The sequence below is a fragment of the Pseudoliparis swirei genome, chromosome 11, assembly GCF_029220125.1.
Source record: "Pseudoliparis swirei isolate HS2019 ecotype Mariana Trench chromosome 11, NWPU_hadal_v1, whole genome shotgun sequence".
Classification (NCBI taxonomy): Eukaryota; Metazoa; Chordata; class Actinopteri; order Perciformes; family Liparidae; genus Pseudoliparis; species Pseudoliparis swirei.
In genome coordinates, this window is record NC_079398.1 from 12,828,244 (window position 1) to 12,850,497 (window position 22,254).

General features: G+C 48.1%; 1 protein-coding gene across 3 annotated transcripts in view; it reads left to right on the forward strand.

Annotated features, from left to right (window-relative positions):
• Window positions 1–22,254, forward strand: part of scaf8 (SR-related CTD-associated factor 8) — a 115,424-nt gene that overhangs the window by 81,263 nt on the left and 11,907 nt on the right. For all 3 annotated transcript variants that reach the window (XM_056427030.1, XM_056427032.1, XM_056427031.1), the window contains exons 7-15: window positions 608–793; window positions 957–1,100; window positions 4,090–4,146; window positions 9,530–9,697; window positions 10,178–10,282; window positions 10,372–10,450; window positions 10,575–10,664; window positions 10,776–10,994; window positions 13,151–13,245. In XM_056427030.1, coding sequence (XP_056283005.1) covers window positions 608–793; window positions 957–1,100; window positions 4,090–4,146; window positions 9,530–9,697; window positions 10,178–10,282; window positions 10,372–10,450; window positions 10,575–10,664; window positions 10,776–10,994; window positions 13,151–13,245 — 1,143 coding nt within the window. The remainder of the gene's footprint in view (window positions 1–607; window positions 794–956; window positions 1,101–4,089; window positions 4,147–9,529; window positions 9,698–10,177; window positions 10,283–10,371; window positions 10,451–10,574; window positions 10,665–10,775; window positions 10,995–13,150; window positions 13,246–22,254) is intronic.

Below are 22,254 nucleotides of genomic sequence, written 5' to 3' on the forward strand. Positions count from 1 at the left end.
AAAGAATGCCATCAATGTAAATGAGAGCTAATAGCTCAGTGCCATCGGGTGCGTTATTGTAAATGAACTCGCAGTGCAGACGAGGCCTATTAAAGTCGGTGGTTGCAGAGAGTTGTTTAACTTGAGTGTTCTCATTAAAACCGGTCTCCAGCCAACAAAATAAGGACTTTCTCATAGCGTACACGGTGCAAACCGGGAAAGAAGAAAGCGACTGTAAACCGTGTGTGTGTGTGTGTGTGTGTGTAACAGGTTTTCTGTGCAACATCACCACTCTCTCTAGACTTGCATATAAAACGGGTCTTAGGATTTACTGCACACACTCCAACTCCTCCGCTAGATATGCGGTCCCCCTCCCCCCCTGAGTATATATCCCCCAGTAATTTGTGCCCTCACCCTCCACCAACATCTGCAAGCAATCTGCAGCTTGATGGAAAGCCCTCGACTGACCCTGGATCCCCCTCCTTGGCACTCCCTCTCCCTGCCTCCCCCCCCGTTACCCTTCTCCTCCTCCTTCCACTCTCATGTCTCAGTTATCCCACAAAGAAACGGTCAGAAGAAAAAAATCACATCCTGAACCTGTAAAGTCCTAATCTTCCTTTTCCTTCAGATCCAGCAGTGGGAGCAGAACCTGGAAAAGTTTAACATGGACCTGTTTAGGATGCGCTGCTACCTGGCCAGTCTACAGGGCGGAGAGCTGCCCAACCCAAAGAGCCTGCTGGCAATCGCCAGCCGTCCCACCAAAACCACCCTCGGGCGTCTGGGCATCTTCTCCGTCTCCTCCTTTCATGCACTGGTGAGGAAACTGAGGATGGGCCCTGAGAAAGGGCAGATGAGGGACTAGTAAACAAATGCACAACACAGAATCAAAGTTCCATCTGCGTGTTCTCACTGGATGCTTTTTGGTACTCCTCCCTCATTTAAGATTTTTATTTTTCTGATATCTTGTGTGGGTTCAGATCTGCTCCAGAGACGAGGCCACGCTCAGAAGGCGGTCGTTGTCCCTGACTCACAGACGGCGCAGGAGAGGCCTCTTCTCCTCGCTCAAAGGCCTCGACAACCTCACGAAGAGGGGCTGGGATAAGAGGCCCTCGGCTTCACAGGTACCACTGAACACACACACACACACACACACAAACATCACATATAATATATGTATCAAAGTGTTCGCGATTTAAATACAATCATTTACATTTCACTTAAATCGGATGAAGAAAACAGATAGTTCGATAACAGATTGCCTCATGAACTTCCTCTCGGTAGATTCTGTGTCCATGTCGCAGTTGAAAGCCAGACAGCCGCTCTGATAATCTCCATTGAATCGCAGCGTCATGAACCTTCCAGACTTGTAATGCAGGATCTTCAGCGCAGGGAACTATCCCACATGCGTACCACACACATAAATACACGATCGAGCAAAATTGTGCGCACACAATGTTTGCGGTGTGCTGCACGCGGTCTCTTGGGACGTCTCGCCGAGAAAAACTGTCTTGATACTCCCACCCTCGGTGCACTTGGAGCATTGTTTGTTCACGAGACAGTTTCCTTACTGCTTTCTTCCGTGTACATCGCTTACGTTGACATGAAAGAAAGCAAAAAACAATTGGTACAGTCATGCATCCATCTCAGCACATTTCCCCCCCGAGGAGATTTTATTAATGAGAAGCACATAAGCTCATGTCCCGCCCCCTTGAGTGCACACATCCCATCCACGTAAACACAGCGGGGCATTCCTCTCCCACATGCACACGGGTGTTTGGGGGGTTCTAAATCCTCTCAGGTTAGTAATTAGACCCATGCATGATGAGTATTTATTGACACAGATATCCGCAACTCTGTATGTCCCCTGAGGACGTGCCCCTGGAGAGTCCTGTTCTCTTGGCGGTCTATTTTTAGAATCACCACGTGACAAAAAACTAATGCGCTCGTCTTTTATAGAACTGCGTTCGTTAGCTGGGAGTATAGGAAGAGGGAGCAGTGGTTTTGGCATCCTTCCTTCATTTTTCCAAGTCAATCTGGTGTCTTTATAGTTCTGGAGCCATGTCCTCCACTAGGTGAGCCCTGACAAAATGGTCCCTGTCCAGTTGTGCTTGCTCTTATCCAGCGCTCCCGTCCCACCACCTGCTCTGCGATATTTCCGTGTGACGCGTCTGTCAGCGACTAGATATGCGCGTTGTTACTTTCCCGGGGGAAGTCCAGCCGGCCGGCCTAATGAGGCCCAGCTATATTTCACGGTGCAGAAGGCCGAGGTGGCTCTGCAGCACGCGCATGAATTATTGAACGCCATGTGTGGTAGATGGCATTCTCCACTCGTTCCTCCGCCCCGCAGGACACCAGCAGATGGTTGGTGTGAAGATGCTAAATATTAAACAGCCTCCTTTCCATTTTTTTCCCCCCCCAGGTCCACCTTCTCTTACAAGCTCAGTTTTGCTCTGATCTATTTTCTTTTCTTTGCATAGAGGCTAATCGGGAGCAGACAAAAAGAAGCTAGTGAGGGCTTCAGGGGATTTTCACAGTTCTGGTTTTCTGTGGACATTTTTTCATTTTTTTTAGTCCAAGATCATTTGTAGTGTTTGTTTTCTTCAATGTCGCGAACATTTTTAATGACGCCATCAGCTCCTTGGCTGTCCTCTCCTGTACTGGCGAGGCGCGTGTTCGCTGGAAAAAGATTTGGACAGCCCAGCGCTCCTCCGTGTTCTCAATCTGTTGTCCCCCTCTCAGGTTCGGAGACTGTGCTTTCCCCCAAATCTTTTCGAGATATCGTCTTTCCGTGCTCTCTTCACTTTTTGCTCTCCCGTGATCCCCCCTTCCTCCAACTCAACTCTTTTTGTCTTTTTTTATTGCCTCTAACTCTTATTTGATATCCTAAAGGTAGAGTTTCATCTCACTCTCACCCACCATTTCTTTCACCATTTGTCTTTCAGTGTTTTTTCCCCCTTCGGCATCGTCCTTTTTCAAACCCTCCGTTTCTCAGAGCATAAACATGAGATCGTTAGCCGGCAGCCTTCTCCCACAGTTTCCATACTGACTCATCTGTGTTGACTAAGCCTAAATCCCATTTACCACTGCACCGCGGCGCGCAACAACCTTGCCCCGAAGTCATAACCCCCCCCCACCTCATCTCCTTCCCTCTTGTTTTCTCATCTCATCCGTCTTAAGAGAGCTACGTATACAGTAAGGAGCCAGTCGGCTGTGGGAAGTAGGCCTGAAAGGTCTGAGGATTTGTAGACGGGCTGGTAAGCTTTCTAAATGTCGTCAGTTCACGGCGCAGCAGCACCGTTTACAGACACTTTATAAATGTACTGGATGGAGAGCTTCTGCTGCTTGGAGGTCCGACGAGGGTTCTTAACGCGGGCGATGTTCTGAGAGTAAAGGAAACTTCTTGGATCCTTTTAGAAATGCCTGCACGTCTCTTCCACGGCTCGCGTTGCACTCTCTTCGCCGTTAACTTCCACAGCAAAATGCCCCAGTTGGATCATCAGCGGTGCCACCGCCTCTCCTGCCCCGTGACAAAGCATCTCAAAGAAACCTCTTATTAGCAACCTGTGTGAGCGCTGGAGTTGCACCCTCGTATAACGGATGGCTCCGTGTCACCGCTGTAAAATGGAGCTGTTAAAGCCCTCTGAGGCTGCAGAGTCACCTCCAACACCGGGCTGAGCCCGACACAACACGCCCGGGAGAGGCTCTGAAGAGGAGAGGCTGAGGAAGATGGAGTGGATCGAAAACGGAGAGATGTGGGAGGGGGAGGGGGGCTCTTGCCCTCTTCTCATCTGTAACCGGACTGCTTCTCCCTGTCATCTCTCTTTGATGCAGAAACCGCTCTGTGTCCACACACACACACACACACACACACACACAACCACTCCACTCGCACTGGGCACATTTCCACCATCTTCAAAGGCTCCAGACCCCGTTTAGCAGCCGTATCAAAGCGCTGCACTCGCCACACGTAGTTTTTAATTAACAACAGAATCGCACCGCGTGTGTCTGATATTGTGTTGCCGGAGTTGCCGGGCACTCAAACTCGCGTATGAGTCAATCGGTGTGGTGCCTCTCTGTCTGTGCTCCTAACCGTCTGTCTCTTTGTTTCAGATCTTCGAGAGCGACGCCGGAGGTCAAACGTACGCCGTGCCTGCCAGGAGCAGTGAGGTGAGTCATGGAGTAACTTTGTTCGCCCCCTACGGCTTATGGATCTTTGATATGTCTAAACCCCCCCCCCCCCCCCCCTGCCTTCTGTCACATCTATCCTGTGGTGGCATTTTTATGAGCCGAATTATCCGTTTCAGCGTCAAGTAGTCGCGGCAGAAACGCGTCCGCTGTGACCTCTGGCCGTCTGTCATGGCTTTGATAGTGAGCTGAGTAAAGATGTTTTTACACATCTTTGTGCGTGTGTGTGTGTGTGGGGGGGGATCAGAAGGTGTGTGTCTGCCCTCCGTGTTTTACTCGTCCACGATCAAAGCAGAGATTCTTTTCATGTTGATCAGCAGGGGGTCTGAAAGAGAGACAGCAGGTCCAACAGGAGATTTTTCCACCATGTGCGGACAGGCGTCCAATTCTCTGCATAATTGAGTTAATGGAGAGCGAAGAGTTAAAGTGTTGACCAGAAGCACTTGAAAGTGTGAGTGTTTGGACTCACGATAAACGTGTTGAATGATTGAAGAGCGTGAATTCTGGTCTTGTGAGCAGCCTGGCTATTGGGCGGCAGCATGCCTTTGATGTAGACGTGTGAAATACTGCTGTGAGCTTTGGCTTCACCGAATTAAAATAGAGCCTGTCCCTTTGGAAAATGGTGAGAAAATGTGAATTTCTTTATCCGTATCTATAAGACGAGCTGTTTGATAAATATCGTTTGGTCAAATACAATCTTAACCGATTCGTCCTGGACCAACAGATGGAAGTCTGGCGCTGACAGACGAGGATAATGGACGCTTTTAGACGGAGCAGGACGGGTGTTATGAAGATTTCTTTTTTCCGCAGGATGCTCTGATTCATAGTGTGAGTCTGTGGTGAATGTGGCGAGTGTTCAAACTGCCCCCATTCAGGGCCTAGAAATGGACTCGGGAAATGGTTTTGGGAAACAATAATGGCTTTCATTGAGTCAACGCTTTAATGCGTCTTTAAACGCGGCAACCCTCCCCCTCGGTGGAGTGTTTTGGTCTTTCCTAGATTTGGATGTGGAAAAAAAAAACAGCTTGTCAGTAAGATCGGCTTGATTTGAGGGGATTAAGACCCTTCGGGGTGGAAAAGGTGAAGACTGTATTGATTTTTGTCGACACACACACATCATCTCTGTCTTGATGACTTTGCTCCTGTTGTCTCAAATCCCCTGAATTACTCTCATAAGCAATCATCTTCCGCTCATCCATTAGAAGTGAAGTCAAGTGAAGGGCACGTCTTCACGCCCTCTTTCCTACGGCGAGCTCGTCCACGTGGCCGCTGTCCTCAACGCGATGTCGAGGGTTGTGATGAAGGTTGCATGAACCCGAGAGAGATAAACACCGATATGAAACCCGTCGGTGAATTGAAGGCCGCCGTGGCCGCCTCAGAGGTTAGAACAGAGTTAACAATGACATCCTCCATCCGCCCACTCCTTCCGTCAGCAGCAGGCTGAGTGAATACTTTCTTCTGTAGCTCGAAGAAAAATCAATGTTTACCAAAACGCTGAACTTCTGACCTCGCGTTGCATTCTCACACTCTCTTTGAGCTATCCACATCATTTAAATGCACAGTTCAGTTGAGCAGGGTAGTAGAAATATGGTGACGGGATACGACTCAGGTTTAGCTCCCTCTTTTTCATGTGCCTAGTGCAGCTGGTATTGGATTCCCAGAGAAAAGTGTTCTCTCTTAAAATGTGATTGGCTGGTGATAACGATCCGAACCGCCGGTGTCCATGACATACTGATGGCTCTTTCCGTGTCGCCACCTCCCACCACACACCACCACCCATGAATACACACCTCTTAGATAGATAGATAGATAGATACTTTATTAATCCCCAAGGGAAAATGTGTCGTCACAGTAGCAGCACCAATAAACTAACGAGAATAAAATATAAAATATAAAAAACAGGGATGAAAGATATAGATGTATACAAGTAAAATATAAAATACAAAATGAAGTATATATATGTATATAAAATGAAACATATATGTACACTACCGTTCAAAAGTTTGGGATCACTTAGAAATGACTTTATTTTTCAAAGAAAAGCACTGTTTTTTTCAATAAAGATAACATTAAATTAATCAGAAATACACTCTCTACATTGTTAATGTGGTAAATGACTATTCTAGGTGGAAGTGTCTGGTTTCTAATGAAATATCTCCAGAGGTGTATAGAGGCCCATTTACATCAACTATCACTCCAGTGTTCTAATGGTACATTGTGTTTGCTAATCGCCTTAGAAGACTAATGGATGATTAGAAAACCCGTGCAATTATGTTAGCACAGCTGAAAACAGATATGCTGGTGATATAAGCTATACAACTGGCCTTCCTTTGAGCTTGAAGTTTGTAGAACAAAATTAATATTTCAAATATTAATCATTATTTCTAACCTTGTCAATGTTTTGACTATATTTTATATTCATTTGATAAATAAAAGTGTGATTTTTCATGGAAGACACGAAATTGTCTGGGTGATCCCAAACTTTTGAACGGTAGTGTATATATATATATTAGGGCTGTCAGCGTTAACGCGTTAATCTATGCGATTAATTTGGCCGCGTTAACGCACTAAAATATTTTAACGCAATTAACGCAAATTTTTTTTTTTAAACCGCGGCAGTACGGTTTGACACTGTTTCCGTTTTTAAAACAATCATTTCTCCGCGAAAATAAGGATCATAAATCAGTTTAACTCGTGGATGAATCAGTTTAGTTTCCTCCTGCTCCTCCTTCCTCCCGTCTCCCCCTCTGACACACAGAGGAACGAAGGGGCGACGTGTCGGGTGACGTGGCGCGGAAAGAACTCGTCACACGAAACCTTCACCGTGATTGGTCAATCCGTTTGTCTGTCAACATTTCGGTAAAAAAACAACCAATGAACACTCAGTAAATCACAAAGGACCTCCCACCTCACAGGTTAGGCTCATTTAGCAGCCTGTCAGTCAGAGAACCAGAGAACACGGCGCGAGGACAATGAGCCTCATTTCAGAGCTGAGATTGTTCTGGAATGTTTGATGTATAACACGTGGGGGTGTGTCACATGCAAAAGACTTTAAACGGTGAATTTAATTTATTTTGTAAAATGTATAAAATGCCCCCAGGACCAATGGGGTCTCAATATATATATTTTTTTTACTAATCTGATGTTTCACTGAAGAAACAATTTATCATCCACGATATTAAATACCTCTCTGGCACTGTATATGTAGGAGCCTCTTTGAAAACACAACTCTGTGTGAAGTTTTGTCTTTAAAAAGAAGGAAAACACTAATTAATTAATCGCAATTTCAAAATGTGTGATTAATTAGTTAATTTTTTTTAATCGATTGACAGCCCTAATATATATATATACACACACAAACAAATATAATAATACAATGACTGTGCACTCTTGCTTTAACTTAAGGAACAGGCACCAGCGCTGGCCAGTGTGGGCTGTTATTATTGCGTGTGTGTGTGCGTGTGTCACGGTGATGGAAAGAGGAACCTTGGTTGGAGCCGAGAGGAGCCGAATAGTAACATCCTCCTAATAGATGTAATGGAGGGAAATTGGCTGAAATCGTCTCCGACTACTCCCCTGTTTCTTCTTCACGGTCACCCGATCTATTTGAGGCCGTCCTGTAATGTGTGTCTCATCCAGTTGCTAAGTGGAACGGAAAGGCTGTGTTTGCTTCGTGGCCACGAAACAGTCCGTTACTCCACGTTCCGTCTTTAGAAGCTGCGGGGTGGAGGGCGGCTTGCTCGGAAATGCATCCACGCATGAGAGGAAAGACTGAAGTATTGAGTTATTTGGCCGAATGCAAACATAAATACAGACACACGCCACACAGAGGACTCGTTGAAGTCCGGCGCGTGCCCGAACCGTACTCTTGGCAGCCGCTCGTGGAACGCTGACCGGCCAACCGTCGGCGCCGTACGACCCTCTCTGACCGTGAATGCGTGTCCAGTGTTAGTCGGCCACCGGTCCACGCAGGCAACCCGATCTTAGTTTTCCGCTCACGCCGTGTCGCTGGGACACAACACAGGGCGGGTATGCAACCAGTTGCCATGACGGCTTGGTTTTTTTTCATCCACAGTTTGTAAGCATGACCTCACTGCCTGAACACACACGGGCAGAGGTGGATGTTGAAGTGGCACTTTGTGTTGGGAACATTGGCGGCCTGATTCCCGAAGTAGACTCGTCAACGGGACGCTTAGATGACGAATTAAGAATGTGTGTGTGTGTGTGTGTGTGTGTGTGTGTGTGTGTGTGTGTGTGTGTGTGTGTGTGTGTGTGTGTGTGTGTGTGTGTGTGTGTGTGTGTGTGTGTGTGTGTGTGTGTGTGTGTGTGTGTGTGTGTGTGTGTGTGTGTGTGTGTGTGTGTGTGTGTGTGTGTGTGTGTGTGTGTGTGTGTGCACAGCCACAGCCCGTGTGGCCGTGGCTTGTCCCTTTTAGGCTTTTTGTCTGTCAGGGGAAAAAGGTATTTTTCCTCTTTGATGTGATGCATCAACTGCAAGCTGCCAGCTTCTGAAACAGACACGTATCAGACAGAGAGCCTCAGACTGTTTGTCTGGCGTGTGTGTGTGTGAGCTTTTCACCACTCCCATCATGTCCTTTTTAAAGCATCACTCTGCACCCAGACTAAATCACTCGTGCAGTCATTTCTCTCGTATTGTCTTGGTCAGAAGTGCTGAATCGTCGGCGTCTCCGACCCGTGAGTTCCAGTCCATGTGGCGTGTTTGAGTCTTTCCTCAAAGATCTGGGGCTTTGATAATTGCGGTGTTCGGCTGCACTGTGGCGTCTCCCACGGCCCCTCGATGCAGCAGCGCCGCTTTTCCCTCCGGAGACACACAGTCGCAACCAAAACCCTCAAATGGCTGCCTGTGAGGTCGCGTGGTGGTGGGCCACCCTCGCTCCCTCCCACACCGTGATACCCCGCTCTAACCCCACTGTTAATGCCACCAACAAGCAATTACCTTCCAATGGCTGATCCCAAAGTTTGACGTATTTTCAAATCATTGAATACATCTCTAAAATCAGAATTCCCTCGTGGCTTTTAAAAAACAAATAAACGTGCTATAGATACCGTCTGGATTTCCAGACCTGCCGGTCGACCCTTGCCAATCCGCTTGTGTACACGGCCATTACAAAGACTATTATGTGGATCAATGCCGTCCATGTTGTCAAATGAATTTCTGAAATTGCTAATTGTATGGCATCTCTGCTCCGCTGCTGGATCCAGAGCCAAGCATTTGGACAAATGGAACTGTATTGATTTGAGTGCTGCTACTGAAAGTCTGCTTTTCTCTCTCAGCTGCTCCCACCCTCTGTTTCTATTTCTCTCACACGTCTCTTTCTTTAACCTCCCTTCTTCCCCTCTCCCACAGAGGCTGGCCAGTATCTACTCCATGTCGCCCCCTGAGGGCGGTTTGTGGGAGAGCCTCGGCGCTGCCACAGACGTGCCGACGTGCGTCTACATGCCAGACGGCCTGACGGTCCAAGTTCCTGTCAGACTAGACCAGACAGCCGCTGACCTGCTCTCTGCAGCCTGCAAGGTTGGTTGTGAGAGAACAATATTCCTCACAGCTGTGGTGAAATTTAGATTTATTTGTCTTTTTTAAATTTAATTTTTTAAATACTAAATGTTAACAATCTGTATTTTCCTGTAATGTGGGGTTTATTTGCACCTGTATACATGTTAAGCTGTGTCAGGTAATAATCAAATACTCTTTGTTTGAGCATCTGTAGAAGCAGATCTGGTTTCTTTCATGTTCCCATGAGCTTGAAATAACACACCTATTCATCCAGTAAGAATGGCTGCACATAGATGGACACACACACACACACAGCCACAGCACAATACCCTTGGCAAAACTTTTCTTGTTTCCCGGAAATTTGTCATCACACAGTGTAAAGCCGTTGAATAATTCACACCTCGGCCACGCGGCAGCTGTCCGACTAAGCGTCGGTGCGTGAAACACGTCTGATTTCTGTGCATGCGGGCCACTGAGCATTAGGGACTCTTGTGTAAACAGGTGAAACAGCTGGACGCCGGCGTGCACTGCCTCCGACTCCACAGACGAGCGGGGCTGGGTGTGGAGGTCCGGTACCTGGCTCCGGGCGAGCTCCTCCGCGATGTGGTGAGGAGGGCGAACATGCAACGCCACACACGGAGACATTATCCTCACGGTCTGTTCTTTGTTGAACGTGTGTTGATGTCACCCTGCAGGTCAACGACCAGCTGGAGGTGGTCCCAGTTCATGTGTTTGCTCTGCACATGAGGCGGCCGAGCGACACCGCGGACTTCGGTGAGACGACCCCACAGGTGGACCGATTCAGGTCTAGCTGTGTCCTCGCGGTCTTTCGTGTAATCTCTCTGCCCGTCTAACTCTCTTTGTTTGTCGTTGCCTTTGTCTCTCTTCCTCCTGCCAGGATTTGCAGTGACGGGACACATCGACAGCCAGAAGAACAGCCGGATCTTTGTCAGCGAAGTTCTTCCCGATGACCTGGCATTCAACAAAGGTGCCCGCTTAATGACACAAATAACGCCGACACCACCAATAGCGGTGTCACACATGCGATCTGTAGTTCTTTTGCCTCCTTTTTCTGAAACGCACTCTACCGCGTTGCCAGGCCTGCGTCCGCGCGATGAGATCCTGGTGCTGAACGGCAGGTGTGTGTCGGGCCTCGACCTGGCTCTGATCCAGACGCTGTTTGCCGAGCCCACCCTGGACCTCAGCCTGAGGCGGGACGGCCCCCCGCCGCCAGCGGTGACCTCCACCCACCAGGTCCTTTCCCTCGACGTCAACCAGGAAGTCTGCAGCGAGCACCACCGCGCAAAGTCCTCCTCAGGTGCTCATGTCTGCGCGGCGTTGAACCGGCTAACAGCTCGTCATTAGTGGAGATGTGTTTGTACTCCGAGGCTATAGATTTTACTTAATGGGAACACTTAACAGCACAATTCACAGTGAAGTTGATGGGGATTTCAGAGAGAGGGAGAGAGAGGGAGAGAGAGGGAGAGAGAGAGAGGGAGAGAGAGAGAGAGAGAGAGAGAGAGAGAGAGAGAGAGAGAGAGAGAGAGAGAGAGAGAGAGAGAGAGAGAGAGAGAGAGAGAGAGAGACCTGGAACGCCCATTGATTTAGCCCTTTCTCAGTTATGTGTCATACTTTATGAAGGCATCAATTTGACAGTTTTCTCTGCAAGCGAACGAGCCGTGTCATTCTTCACGTCCTTTTGTTTGTTTGCGTGATCTCTTTTGAAAGGTGTTTATTCCAGTTCGGTTAGTCCCTGTGATGTGCTGCTTATCCAAACCTATAAGTTACTCGATGGTCAGTTGCTCACATTAATAGTATTTGACCATAAAGTTTAGTTTCCTGGACCGGAAAACAGCGTACAGCTCACCTTCCGCTCCAGTTACGATCTTGCTTAGTTCTCTGCTTCCTCAAAAGAGACTCGTTCTCTCTTCTTAAGAAGCAAAAGAATAAAAGTAGTAGAAAGAGATAGGAAATCTCGAAGTTCTGTGAATCCAGAGCGAGAGGAAGGCCCAGAAGGGGCTTCTGACCGCAGACAGCTCATTATTGCTGTGGATGTGTAGTTTCCTGTCAGTTCGGTTTAATCTCACTGCAGATCTGAGGTGTCCGAGCAGTAAGTTCATCCACGCTGCCGCACTAACACAGCTGATGCCCAGCTGCTAGGGATACGTTTAGTTTATTTCAAGCCTCACTCTCAAAGGTAAGGCAAAGCTAACTCAACAGAAAAACATTGTGGTACTATCAAGTAGTTCAGAACAGAACAGCTGGTCTTTTCATTACCAAGAAGAACATGAACAACTCGGCCAGGAATAGTCGGCTGATGAACTGCCAGTTCTTTAAAAAATAAAAATGAAGAGAGGGACAAGCTCAGATATCTCTATTTGTTAGTGTTTACAGAGAAAGTGTAAATTGGGTAAAAGTTAAGCTTGGGACTTTTGTGGGTTCATGATATGCAACTTTAAAAAAATGAAATGGACCAAAATGTACCTGAAGTTTACGACTGAGAACACGCAATGCCTTCTCGTTATACAGTTTTTTTTAATGTCCAACCATGAAACGAGTCAACAGAGAGTCAGTTTCAGCGAAAGTATCAAGCCTCATCTTAATGATCTGTACAGCATTCGTGTTTTCTGCAGTACAGCCATATTGAAAAAAGAGGGATTTATGACTTGAAGGCCTCATTACAGAGAGTGGTGCGTTCAAAGTGCCTGCAGTTTACTACTCGGCCTCTAGAGGGCGCGCTTTGTGATTTCAGGCTGATGAGGAGGCAGCGAGGTAAAAGAAGACAGTGAGGAACAAACACTGACTCAAGCTACACAAATGCAACTGCAAATACGCCAGACAATAGAACCAAATTCTGATAATTAGATATCTTTTGTTACTCCACTCTATCAGTCAGACATTTGGTTGATGCTGATTGGCATCTCAAAAAGGAGAAGTTCAGCTCCACAGGAGGGAAAGGAGTTTTCTTTTGTTTCCTGCTGTCACGTTGGCCCGCCTCCCAGACTCCATCCCAGAATAAAGTCTTTTCATGTGCCAACTGCTCCGAGTTTGTCCTCTGGACCTTGAATTTAAAGATTTTAAGTAGCCAGAATTGGGAAGATGTTGTCAAACTGCTCAGTTTATCTTAGCATGTCCCTTTATCTTTGAAAGAGTTTTAGACTTATTTATTTGTTGTCAAACAAGACGAGATGGTCTTTAATCCCAATTGCCAAATGTGTTCTTCTGGGATGACTGAATGCCTGAGCCATTTTTAGAAAGGAGACATATTTTAGGTTCTGCGCGCCAGGCAGGCGGCCGTGATGGGTTTAGATTACATCGTTTGTGTATTGTGGTCAGTAGAAGGATGTGCTTCAGCAGAAACCACCAGACTCAGATGCGGAGATGGGCGGTATGAGCAAAAACACTGTCACACACACACACACACAGGGGAGCTAAAGCGTGTAGTAATAGTGTCCCCTCTCTCTCTCCGTCCAGGCGTATGCAGTGTAGCTGATGGAACGGAGTCCCCGGGCGTCGGGCTGGAGAGCGGTCACTCCCACGGCGCACACAGGCCTGTTCAGCACAGCAAGGTAGGAGGGGCTCGAGCGTCTGAGTGCTCCAAAGAAAGTGTTTCCATTGTCTCCTAGACATCCATGAATGGCACCTCTCTCTCGCTCCACCCAGGCCTTTCTCTCTCTCTCTCTCTGTGTGTGTGTGTGTGTGTGTGTGTGTGTGTGTGTGTGTGTGTGTCTGTGTCTGTGTGTGTGTGTGTGTCCACTCGCAGTGGCAGCTGTGGGTTGTCAGAAACCAAACTGGCCCCAATTCTTAGCATCACCATAATTAGGATACGCCATCATAGCCACCGGTATCAACACAGCCTATTGCTGTCATGTAGACACACACTCACACACACACATGCACACACACTCACACACACTCACACACATGCACGTGGCACAATGCATGCCCTTTGGCAAAGCTGAATCTTGGACGCATCTGTAAGATTCACTCAAACGTACCTATCTGTCATTGTATTAACGGCAACAATAGTACATTTCTTACATTTTCTTCCTCGCGACTAATTCATGGTGCCTTCAAGGACCTGGCTTTGCCCTTAAACACATTTTAGGTGCCCTGCAATTGATGCAACTCTCGTATCACTTTTAGAGAAATCTCTCCTGTGTGTCCCTCAGTATTTACTTCAGATTGCCTTCCTATTTCTGTCCTGTCTGTTGTTGAATTTCCGGTGAGGTTGTTGATATGCAAACCAACTTTAATGAAGTAATTTAACTGAGCATGAGCCCGCCCCGCTGGGAGCTCTGCCGTAGCGCTGTGGTAATGCAACACGAGAGAGTGTGTATGCCGGTGTTTATTGCTTCAGCTTGAGACCAGATCTGTGTGTGTTTATCCGTAGTCCTCTTCTCTTACATCATCCAGCTCATATTTTCTGTCCTCTTTAAGCTACCTAGTGGCTGTCAACAATGTTGAGTGCATGTTTGGCACACTTTTACCAACCTGCTCGTTATGTAACGTGGCCTAAATGAAAAAGGGGAAATCGGCACAGTCATGTTGTCGTGTTTATCTCATCGATGATTCATTGATAGCAAATCCAGGCCAAATATCCAGAAACCGTCTCTAATTGCTGGAGCTGCCGTTGCTGCGTTATTCTTATTGCCTGTCAGAAGAGGCGGAGCGCTATTTGACCCGAGGTCAGCCCGGAGGCAGATTAGAGAGAAGAACTGGCCTTCTGCGCCTCTCTAGTGAGGCTCTGTGCTCCTCTTTTTGTTTGCCCAGCGACACGAGTCAGTCCCACTGCACTGCACCACGATCGCCACCACCACCACCACCGCTGCTGCTCAGCTTTACTGAGGCGTGTGTGTGTGTGTGTGTGTTTTTGTCACTGCATATGTGCTTATTTGATGCACAAAGGGGGGAGTAGCTCTGCCTCCACCAGGGAGACGCAGCCACTGTGAAGGCGATACACACACATACAAAAGAAAAAAGATAAACGCGGGCTGAGATATCGGTGCTTGTAAATCGGATTTTTACTGACGCGAAGAGCGGAATTTAATCACGGCGCGCAGCCATCAGCTTGCTCTCTGGGGCGGGGAGAAAGAAATCACAGGAGTCGCCGGGTAGAAAATCAGCCATGTATCAGCATATAGGCACACACACACACACACACACACACACACACACAGCGTTCTAAAAGTCGATAGTGATGGATGAGAGGAAGGACAAATTTCAAGCTTTTGTCACACCTTGTAATCGGCCTTCTCACTAAACTGATCGCCTTTGATGTATTGGTCCGTTGCATTTCAGTTTGTGGTTATTATACAAGAGAGATCTATGTGTGTGTGTGTTTTTGAGACGCTCACATCACAGCCATCAAGGTTGCTTCGCAAGTGATTGAGGGGCTGATCGTGATTCCCGTGCCCGTGAGTTACTTAATGATACATTTGGCTGTAGAGCGCCGTAGCCTTTGGTTTGGAGCCATGTTGTGCCACGACCATTATGAGCTGAACCGATCGATTTGCGGACGTCAACTGAATTGGTCCCGGAAAACTCCCACGAGGTCCGTCAAGATGTAATTGATTTGAGATGCAGTCATGGGGATGCATTCAGGCAGTCAGAATAGCTGGATCCATTTAGTCTGTTCTTACCCTCATCTAACTAGTCCAGCCAGCTAAAAGGCTTTAATAGAGGCTTGAACAGGGGATTCACACCCATAGCATCCCAGGCGACCGATGGAGGGACCGCGGTCTGGTTTCACCACACGGCGCCAGTCGACTCGTGTATCCACAAACGGAGGAACATAGCGGGAACACTTGAAGGGCCACGTCACTGATGTGATCAGTCGAGTTGATCGATAGAAGCTTCTTTTTGATAATTGAATTATCGTCTTTAAGTAATTTTCAAAGCAAAAATGTCCAGCTCCTGAAATGTGAATATTAGCTGTTTGTCTTAGTTTTGCATGATAGTAAACAAAATACCTTTTGGGTCTTGGACAGTTTAAAATATTGAAATGGTGATTATCAGTGTGTATCATCACTACGACTGCCGTGTTACTTTGATGTCAAATTCCATCGTGCTGTAAAAGCCTTCATATGCATTTATTGTGTAGATTGCAGTCGTATGTTTTCCACATTGTAAAGTAGCCGGTGAGGTCGAGTGTTCAACCGAAGGGTAAACGGTGGACACACGGCCTCTTTGCTTTTCTCCAGACTAAATGCCTCAATAAGAGCATTTGAATGGACTTCTGACGAGAGACATCCTCTGTCTGGCTCTGTCGGAGCGATCTGGCCTGATTCAAGTAATGATGTCACGATGCTTCGTCTCTGAATTAGAAGAAGACGTCAGTGAACTGCAACATTTGGGCCGTTTCTCTTGTCTTGTCTTGTCTTGTCTTGTCTGGTCTGGATTGTCCTTTTCCACCTTCTTAGGCTTGTGGGGCGAGAGGCGTCTGAGAGGTGTTTTTAACACTTATAAAAAGAAGGTGTGACTAACAGAATTATCTTCCGTTTTCTGAGTCTCCTCTCTTATCGTGGCTCCTAGACTTCAAAAGAATATGGCTGATGCCTATGGATGTCAGGTTATATCATCTTCTTCAAACCTGTCTTCCCCCCCCTCCCTCCCTATCCTCCTTGGAGCTTCAACCATTTAACCCTTGTGTTGCCTTCGGGTCATTTTGACCCGATTCAATATTTAACCCTCCTGTCGCCTTCGGGTCAATTTGACCCGATTCAATGTTTAATGTCGGTGTTCTTTCGGGAGTCAACAAACAAACATAAAGTACCTCACACTTAAACTTGGAAAACAATATTAATTCTAATAATTTTCTGGAGATTTTAATAGCTGGGGTCATATTGACCTCAAGGGTAAAATATGTTCGTAAATATAAAGGTAACAGGAGGGTTAAACATTGAATCGGGTCATATTGACCCAAAGGCAACAGGAGGGTGAAACATTGAATCGGGTCAAATTGACCCGAAGGCAACACAAGGGTTAAGAGAATCTATTTTACCCAACTGGTGTACGGCTGGGATTTGGGAGAGGAGAGGAGAGGAGAGGAGAGGAGGGGAGGGGAGGGTATATTATGGAGATGTGGGGGTTATGACTAAACCCATCAGATGCCATCTGGCCGGGAGCAGGCTAATAATCTGGGTTTATGGCTGTTAGCGCAGTTAATGCCAGCCCGCTCTCGTCAGTCCACTGAACGGTCAACAGGAGCCGGAGAGAGGAACTCAAATAGAGGGAGCGACGGAGGGACCAATCGGGACCACCATCCAATATGACCCAGAACTGGCTGAAACGGCTGCACCGGGGGGGCCGACCGTAGCCCCCGCCCCGAGCGATGAAGATGCTCGGCCGTGCCTCCACCTCACCACTTTAATGGGGCTCTTCATGCGGGACCAGTCGCCCGTCCAGGCCCTGTGCTCCCTCCTGGCCCTGTGCTGGTTCTGGCCGTCCGGCTGCGAGGCCGAGGAGAAGGACCTGTTCCTGGGCTCTGTGCTGCTCAGTTTGGGACGGTTCCTCAAAGACAAGCTGGCCCGCCTGGGTCGGGACATGGCCGGCTGCCTGTCCTGCAAGAGAGACAAAGAAACGGTAACGATCGGCCGATGAGCTTCCTGCTCGTGGGCGGTTTTCCGCCGAGGCAGCTGATACTCGGAGTCTTTACACTCGGGCTGCACACTCTCACACACACGACTCCCACAAGCTTCTGTGTGTCGTTGCTAAAAATATCTCCCCCGATGCGAATCCGGAGTAGTTTTTACATTCGGAGAGTTTTGCATTCTATTAAGATTTCCGCCTTAATTTTTAAAGAGCTCATAAATTACAGCCTGCGTCTACAGGATCACGTGCAATGCACTTTAATTGACTGCGTTGTTAGCCATGCTCGTGGTTTGGCTCCAGTGATGGCACAGTCGGTCGGTGGGTCCACCGTTTGGATTTAGACCGAAAAATCTCAAAAAACTATGGGATGAATTGCCATGAAACTTGGTCCAGATACCCGTTGTGCCCAGAGGATGACTCCTACTCACTTTGGTGTTCCCCTGAATATTCCCCCTGCACCATTAATTATATAATGTCCATTACTTTGGTTTATGCAGAACTAATAACACTCCCATCAACCCCAGCTGTACTTTCTGTAACGATTAACACACTTACCTTTGACATTGAACATGGCAGTCATTGCCTGCTAGTTTTGTAACGACTCAAACATTCAGACAAGGATCATGCTTTATGTTCCTCCCGGTTTTTCCCGCTCCTTATCCTGATGATCTTTAATTCAACTGTTCACGTGTCACGATTTATTGTGTCTGCAGTCAGTCATTCGTGTGACTAGCAGTTAGGTTCTTCATGTGATCACTTTGATACTGTCACCTCAGTGGGTCTATTATCTGTTAGTACCATGTCATCTTTGGCAGTTGCGTGGTGTGAATAGTTCAGGGTGCTTTGGTTGCTTCTGAATCACCCGGATTGATCTGTTTCCAGGTCAGAAAGGCACATGGGGGCAGCACAGGGATTCCCATAAGTTATTCTGCAGACTTGTCATTAAGCCATGTTTAACGTTGGCAGCCAGTATTCCCACTTAACCTTTTCACTTGCACGTGGACACCGTGGTGGAGTAAGAGCAGCGTATAGTGCCGGCGTTGTGCTGGCGGCCGTGCAGCGGACTGCGTCTGGATGGCATTGGGGACCAAGTACAATGGGAGCTTTAATCTGAAGCTGGCTTCATTATTAAAATACAGTCTTCTCCCAAAGTCCTCCGAGACTTGGTGGAATATTATTTGTTTAGGATGAATAATAAAAGGCGTAAATGGGCTTGACCAACCCTCTCGCTCATCTTCCTCTCCCTCCCCTCCGCTCTGTTTGATTGATGATGGTGCATCTCCTTTTATTGGGCTTTGAAAAGAAGATGGCATCAAGGCACTATAGTCCACTAACATGGCATATGAATCACTGGCCTGCCCCCCCCCCCTCCCTTAATGTCACAACAAGGCTTTTTCTTGTGAGGGATGGGCAAAGCTAACCCCAGGGACACACCTGTATATCATCCCGTCTTTTTGTTAATCCTCTCCCTCCCTCCATTTGTTTGTGTGTTTTGGCTAACATGGAGCCTCTCTGCTGGTGAAGACTTCTCTTTGGATTTGAGCGTAGCTTCATCTGCAAAGCGGACTGAGCTCTGTACATAATGAGTCCGCCGGAGCGTTACCGGGAGATGGAGAGCGTGTTTAGTGTTTGTCTAGCATCCTCCTCGTCTGACAGAGCCGGGCTGGGGTTTTTTCTGCCAGTGTTTACACACAATATTTGGACAAAACAAGTATCCGAATTTGACACGAACGAGACCTGAATAATATTTAGTGTTTATTATGTGCCAAAAACGGGGGGCTAAAATGTTGCCTGATTAGTGTCTGTGATCAAAGCCAACAACGAGGAGTGTGAGGATCAAGGCCTCAGTGTGCCTGGATGAAGTGCGTGTCGGCTTGTTTAACAGCGTCGTGCCCTCTTCACACCGTGATCGGCCCGTTGTGTGGACTTGTAAGGAGGTGGGATTGGAACGCCGCTTTTGGAGATTATTCACAAACACATTTTTCATGCAAACAATCAAGTGCAACACCTAAAACGCCTTTGAGAAGGGAGAGTCCCACACCGTGCCCCATTGCACATTCGTCGCGTTGAGACGACACAGATGATGAAGACAGAATCTTTGGAGAAATATCTGTCGATCCTCGGGAATGACACTTGACTCCAAAATGCTCCTGCGGTGTATGAACGTGTGTGAATGATTAGTCAGTCGTGATGGGCAGGCGGCACCTTGCACGGGAGCCTCTGCCATCAGTGTATGAACGGGTGTGAGTGAAGGAATGGTGACATGTAGCTGTGAGTGGTCGCAAGGCTTTAAAAACCCTCTACAAGTACAGGTCCGTTTACATTTCACGAGACAAACAGTTGCCTTTTAGACGCCACATTGTACCGCCTGTGTTGTTTGGTGCTGGGGATTAAGGCGCCAATCATCAACCGCAACTGGGGACCATTGTTGCGTGTCGCTCCTATTCTCCCTCACCTCTTGTTTCCTGTCCCGTTACTTCAGTGTCTCTCCGGAAAAAAAAGAACTACAGACTGTGATCTCGCTGAAAGTAGAGGAACCGTGACGCTGCATTGTCGACTCACAGGACACCAGAAGAGAAAGTACCGTAACCTAGACTTAAAAGTTAGATTGGAAAACAAGTTGTGTGTGTAATAAAGTGCCCTACATGTCACGTTGTATTCCATCGTGAGGCTATAGTTAACATTCCTGCCCCCCCCCCCTCCCCCCCCCCGCTGGCTCCGAGCCTCACAGTTTGGAGGCAGCCATTCCTGTGTGTGTGTGTGTGTGTGTGGAGGTAACAAGCCAGAACCGTCTGCATTGTACTGACGCTATTGAGAGACACTGATGCAGCCCCCGGCCTCTCCATTCAGCTCCCTGGACGTTACACTCGGGTCACATGGAGCCCCAGAAGAGAGAGGAAGAACCACAAGAAGAGGACATTGGGACGGGGATATCTGCAGGCGAATGGACAGAGGGGAAGCAGGCTGTGAAAGTGGAGATGTCGGAGGACCAGCGGCGATGACGAGAGACGGCCAGTGAGAGAGGACACGGTTGCCTCTATTTGCACGAGCCAAGTGGACAGACTGTCCGCTCGTGACTTCTATGCGAAGCTGGCAGCGAGCACTATTTCCTCTGCTTACGCTCACAGAACGGCACGGAGCGGGATCAATGGATCAATCCCCATCAAAGCCCGCTCCGCCTCGGAGGTGTACTCGATGCTGAGGCTTCTGACCCGGGCCTAGCAGTGGACACTAATTAGAGAGCGGCTTTGGAGGTTGGGGAAAGTTGAAGAGGGGATTGACCAACCAGAATCGGAGGTGGACGGAGATAAAGACGTCCGGCGGTTCAGTTCTCTCGCAGATATTTAGTCCGTGGAGCCGTCACGTCCTCGTCCAGGGGAGACGGGCTGCGCAGGAAGGGCAGCTCTCTGGCCCGGAGAACCCAGCGGCCGGCCACGGCCGCGTGGAGGCTGCTCTCCAAGCTGCTCTTCATGGTGAGAGCGAGCAGATATTTAGGCGTGAACTGTGTTTTTGAAGGGCCCTCGTGAAAAGAGAAAGTAGTGAGTCCTCGACTGTTTATAAGTATCGCCGCTCTTGAAAGTGAGTGACTACGATAAAGATTTATTTTTTAATAACATTGATACGGATGCGATTTCTTTTCATTATGACGTGGAGGCAGTATCGGTGAAGCTTCTTTTTCATGGTCATTTCTTTGACCCGTTTGGAATGAAACTGAGTGGATTTATAGACATGAAGGACAGGAAGGGAACAGGCTGATTAAACCCTCTTCCTTTGACCTCAAGGCAGCGAGTGGTCGTCATGTACATGTGTGTCTGGCACTTCACTGAAAAAGACTTCTGACTGGTGGACGCCATCAGAAGGAAACCGAGTAGACGGAGACAAAATGACTCAACGACTCTCACTTCATTTTTAAAACGGATCAGACCTTTTTTTTTACCCGCAAATGTTGTCAAGCCTCTTCTCTCAAATGACTTGAGGGCATACTTAGGCGAGAAGAGATGGAAACAAAATCCAGAGAGCTGTCGGCCGTCAGAGAGAGAACCTGAAAATGAATTTGCAGCAGCGCTGTCGGATCCACTCGTCTGTCCTGGCGCTCCCGGGCTTTTCTCCCGCCTCCAACGGCTCCTGAGGCAATTGTATTTCCTGAGTCACGACAATGTGTGTGTGTGTGTGTGTGTGTGTACACAACCCCCCCTCTCTCTTCTGGTCACGCTCCAATGCAGGCGTCTGCCATTTAGTGTTGATGGAAATGGTACCTAGTTAGGAAGCTGTGTGAGAGGTAGAAAGGGTTTTTTCATGTGTGCTTAGTCAAATTAAGCATATCCGCTCTTTTCTTCACCAGCTGTGGGGCTCCTCCATCATCTCAGTGGCATGCGAACACGAGCCGAACATGAGCCCGCATCCTACCAGCGCGAGCGCGTGATTAGAATGAACTCGTCACTTGAGTGGCGGTGTGTGCCCCGCCCCCTAGCCTGAAATAAATGGCATATATATGGCGCTTGTGTCTCCCCGTGGGCTCTCAGATGATTACCTTGCTCTCATGTCCTTAACGTCCGTGTTGCCTCCACGTAATCTCTCCCGTCCACCCGCCCGGCCGCAACATGCAGTAGTTCCAGAGCGTGTATCGTGGAATGACGCGGCTGACGGGCGCCGTCTGTGTCAGCATCACCAGTCTGAAGGGAGGCGCTTGTTGGTTTACCTGAAATAGTTCAACAAGCATTTAACTCAAACACAATTTGACCATTAACGGAGCGCAGGGTTCATTGTCGGTGTGCGTTACAGCGTACAGGCGTGTCTGGTGGGTGTGTGTACACGCGTGTGCCGCGCGCGCTCCAACCAGAACCAGCGCAGAAGGAGACCTCAAGCAGCCCTCGCGACCATCGTCGGCCCACACTGGAAGAGCTCCAGAGCGCTGCTGTGGGCGGCGGATCACTTGAAAGAGCTTTAGCCCAGACATGCATAGAGGACACAGAGAGGCACCCCAT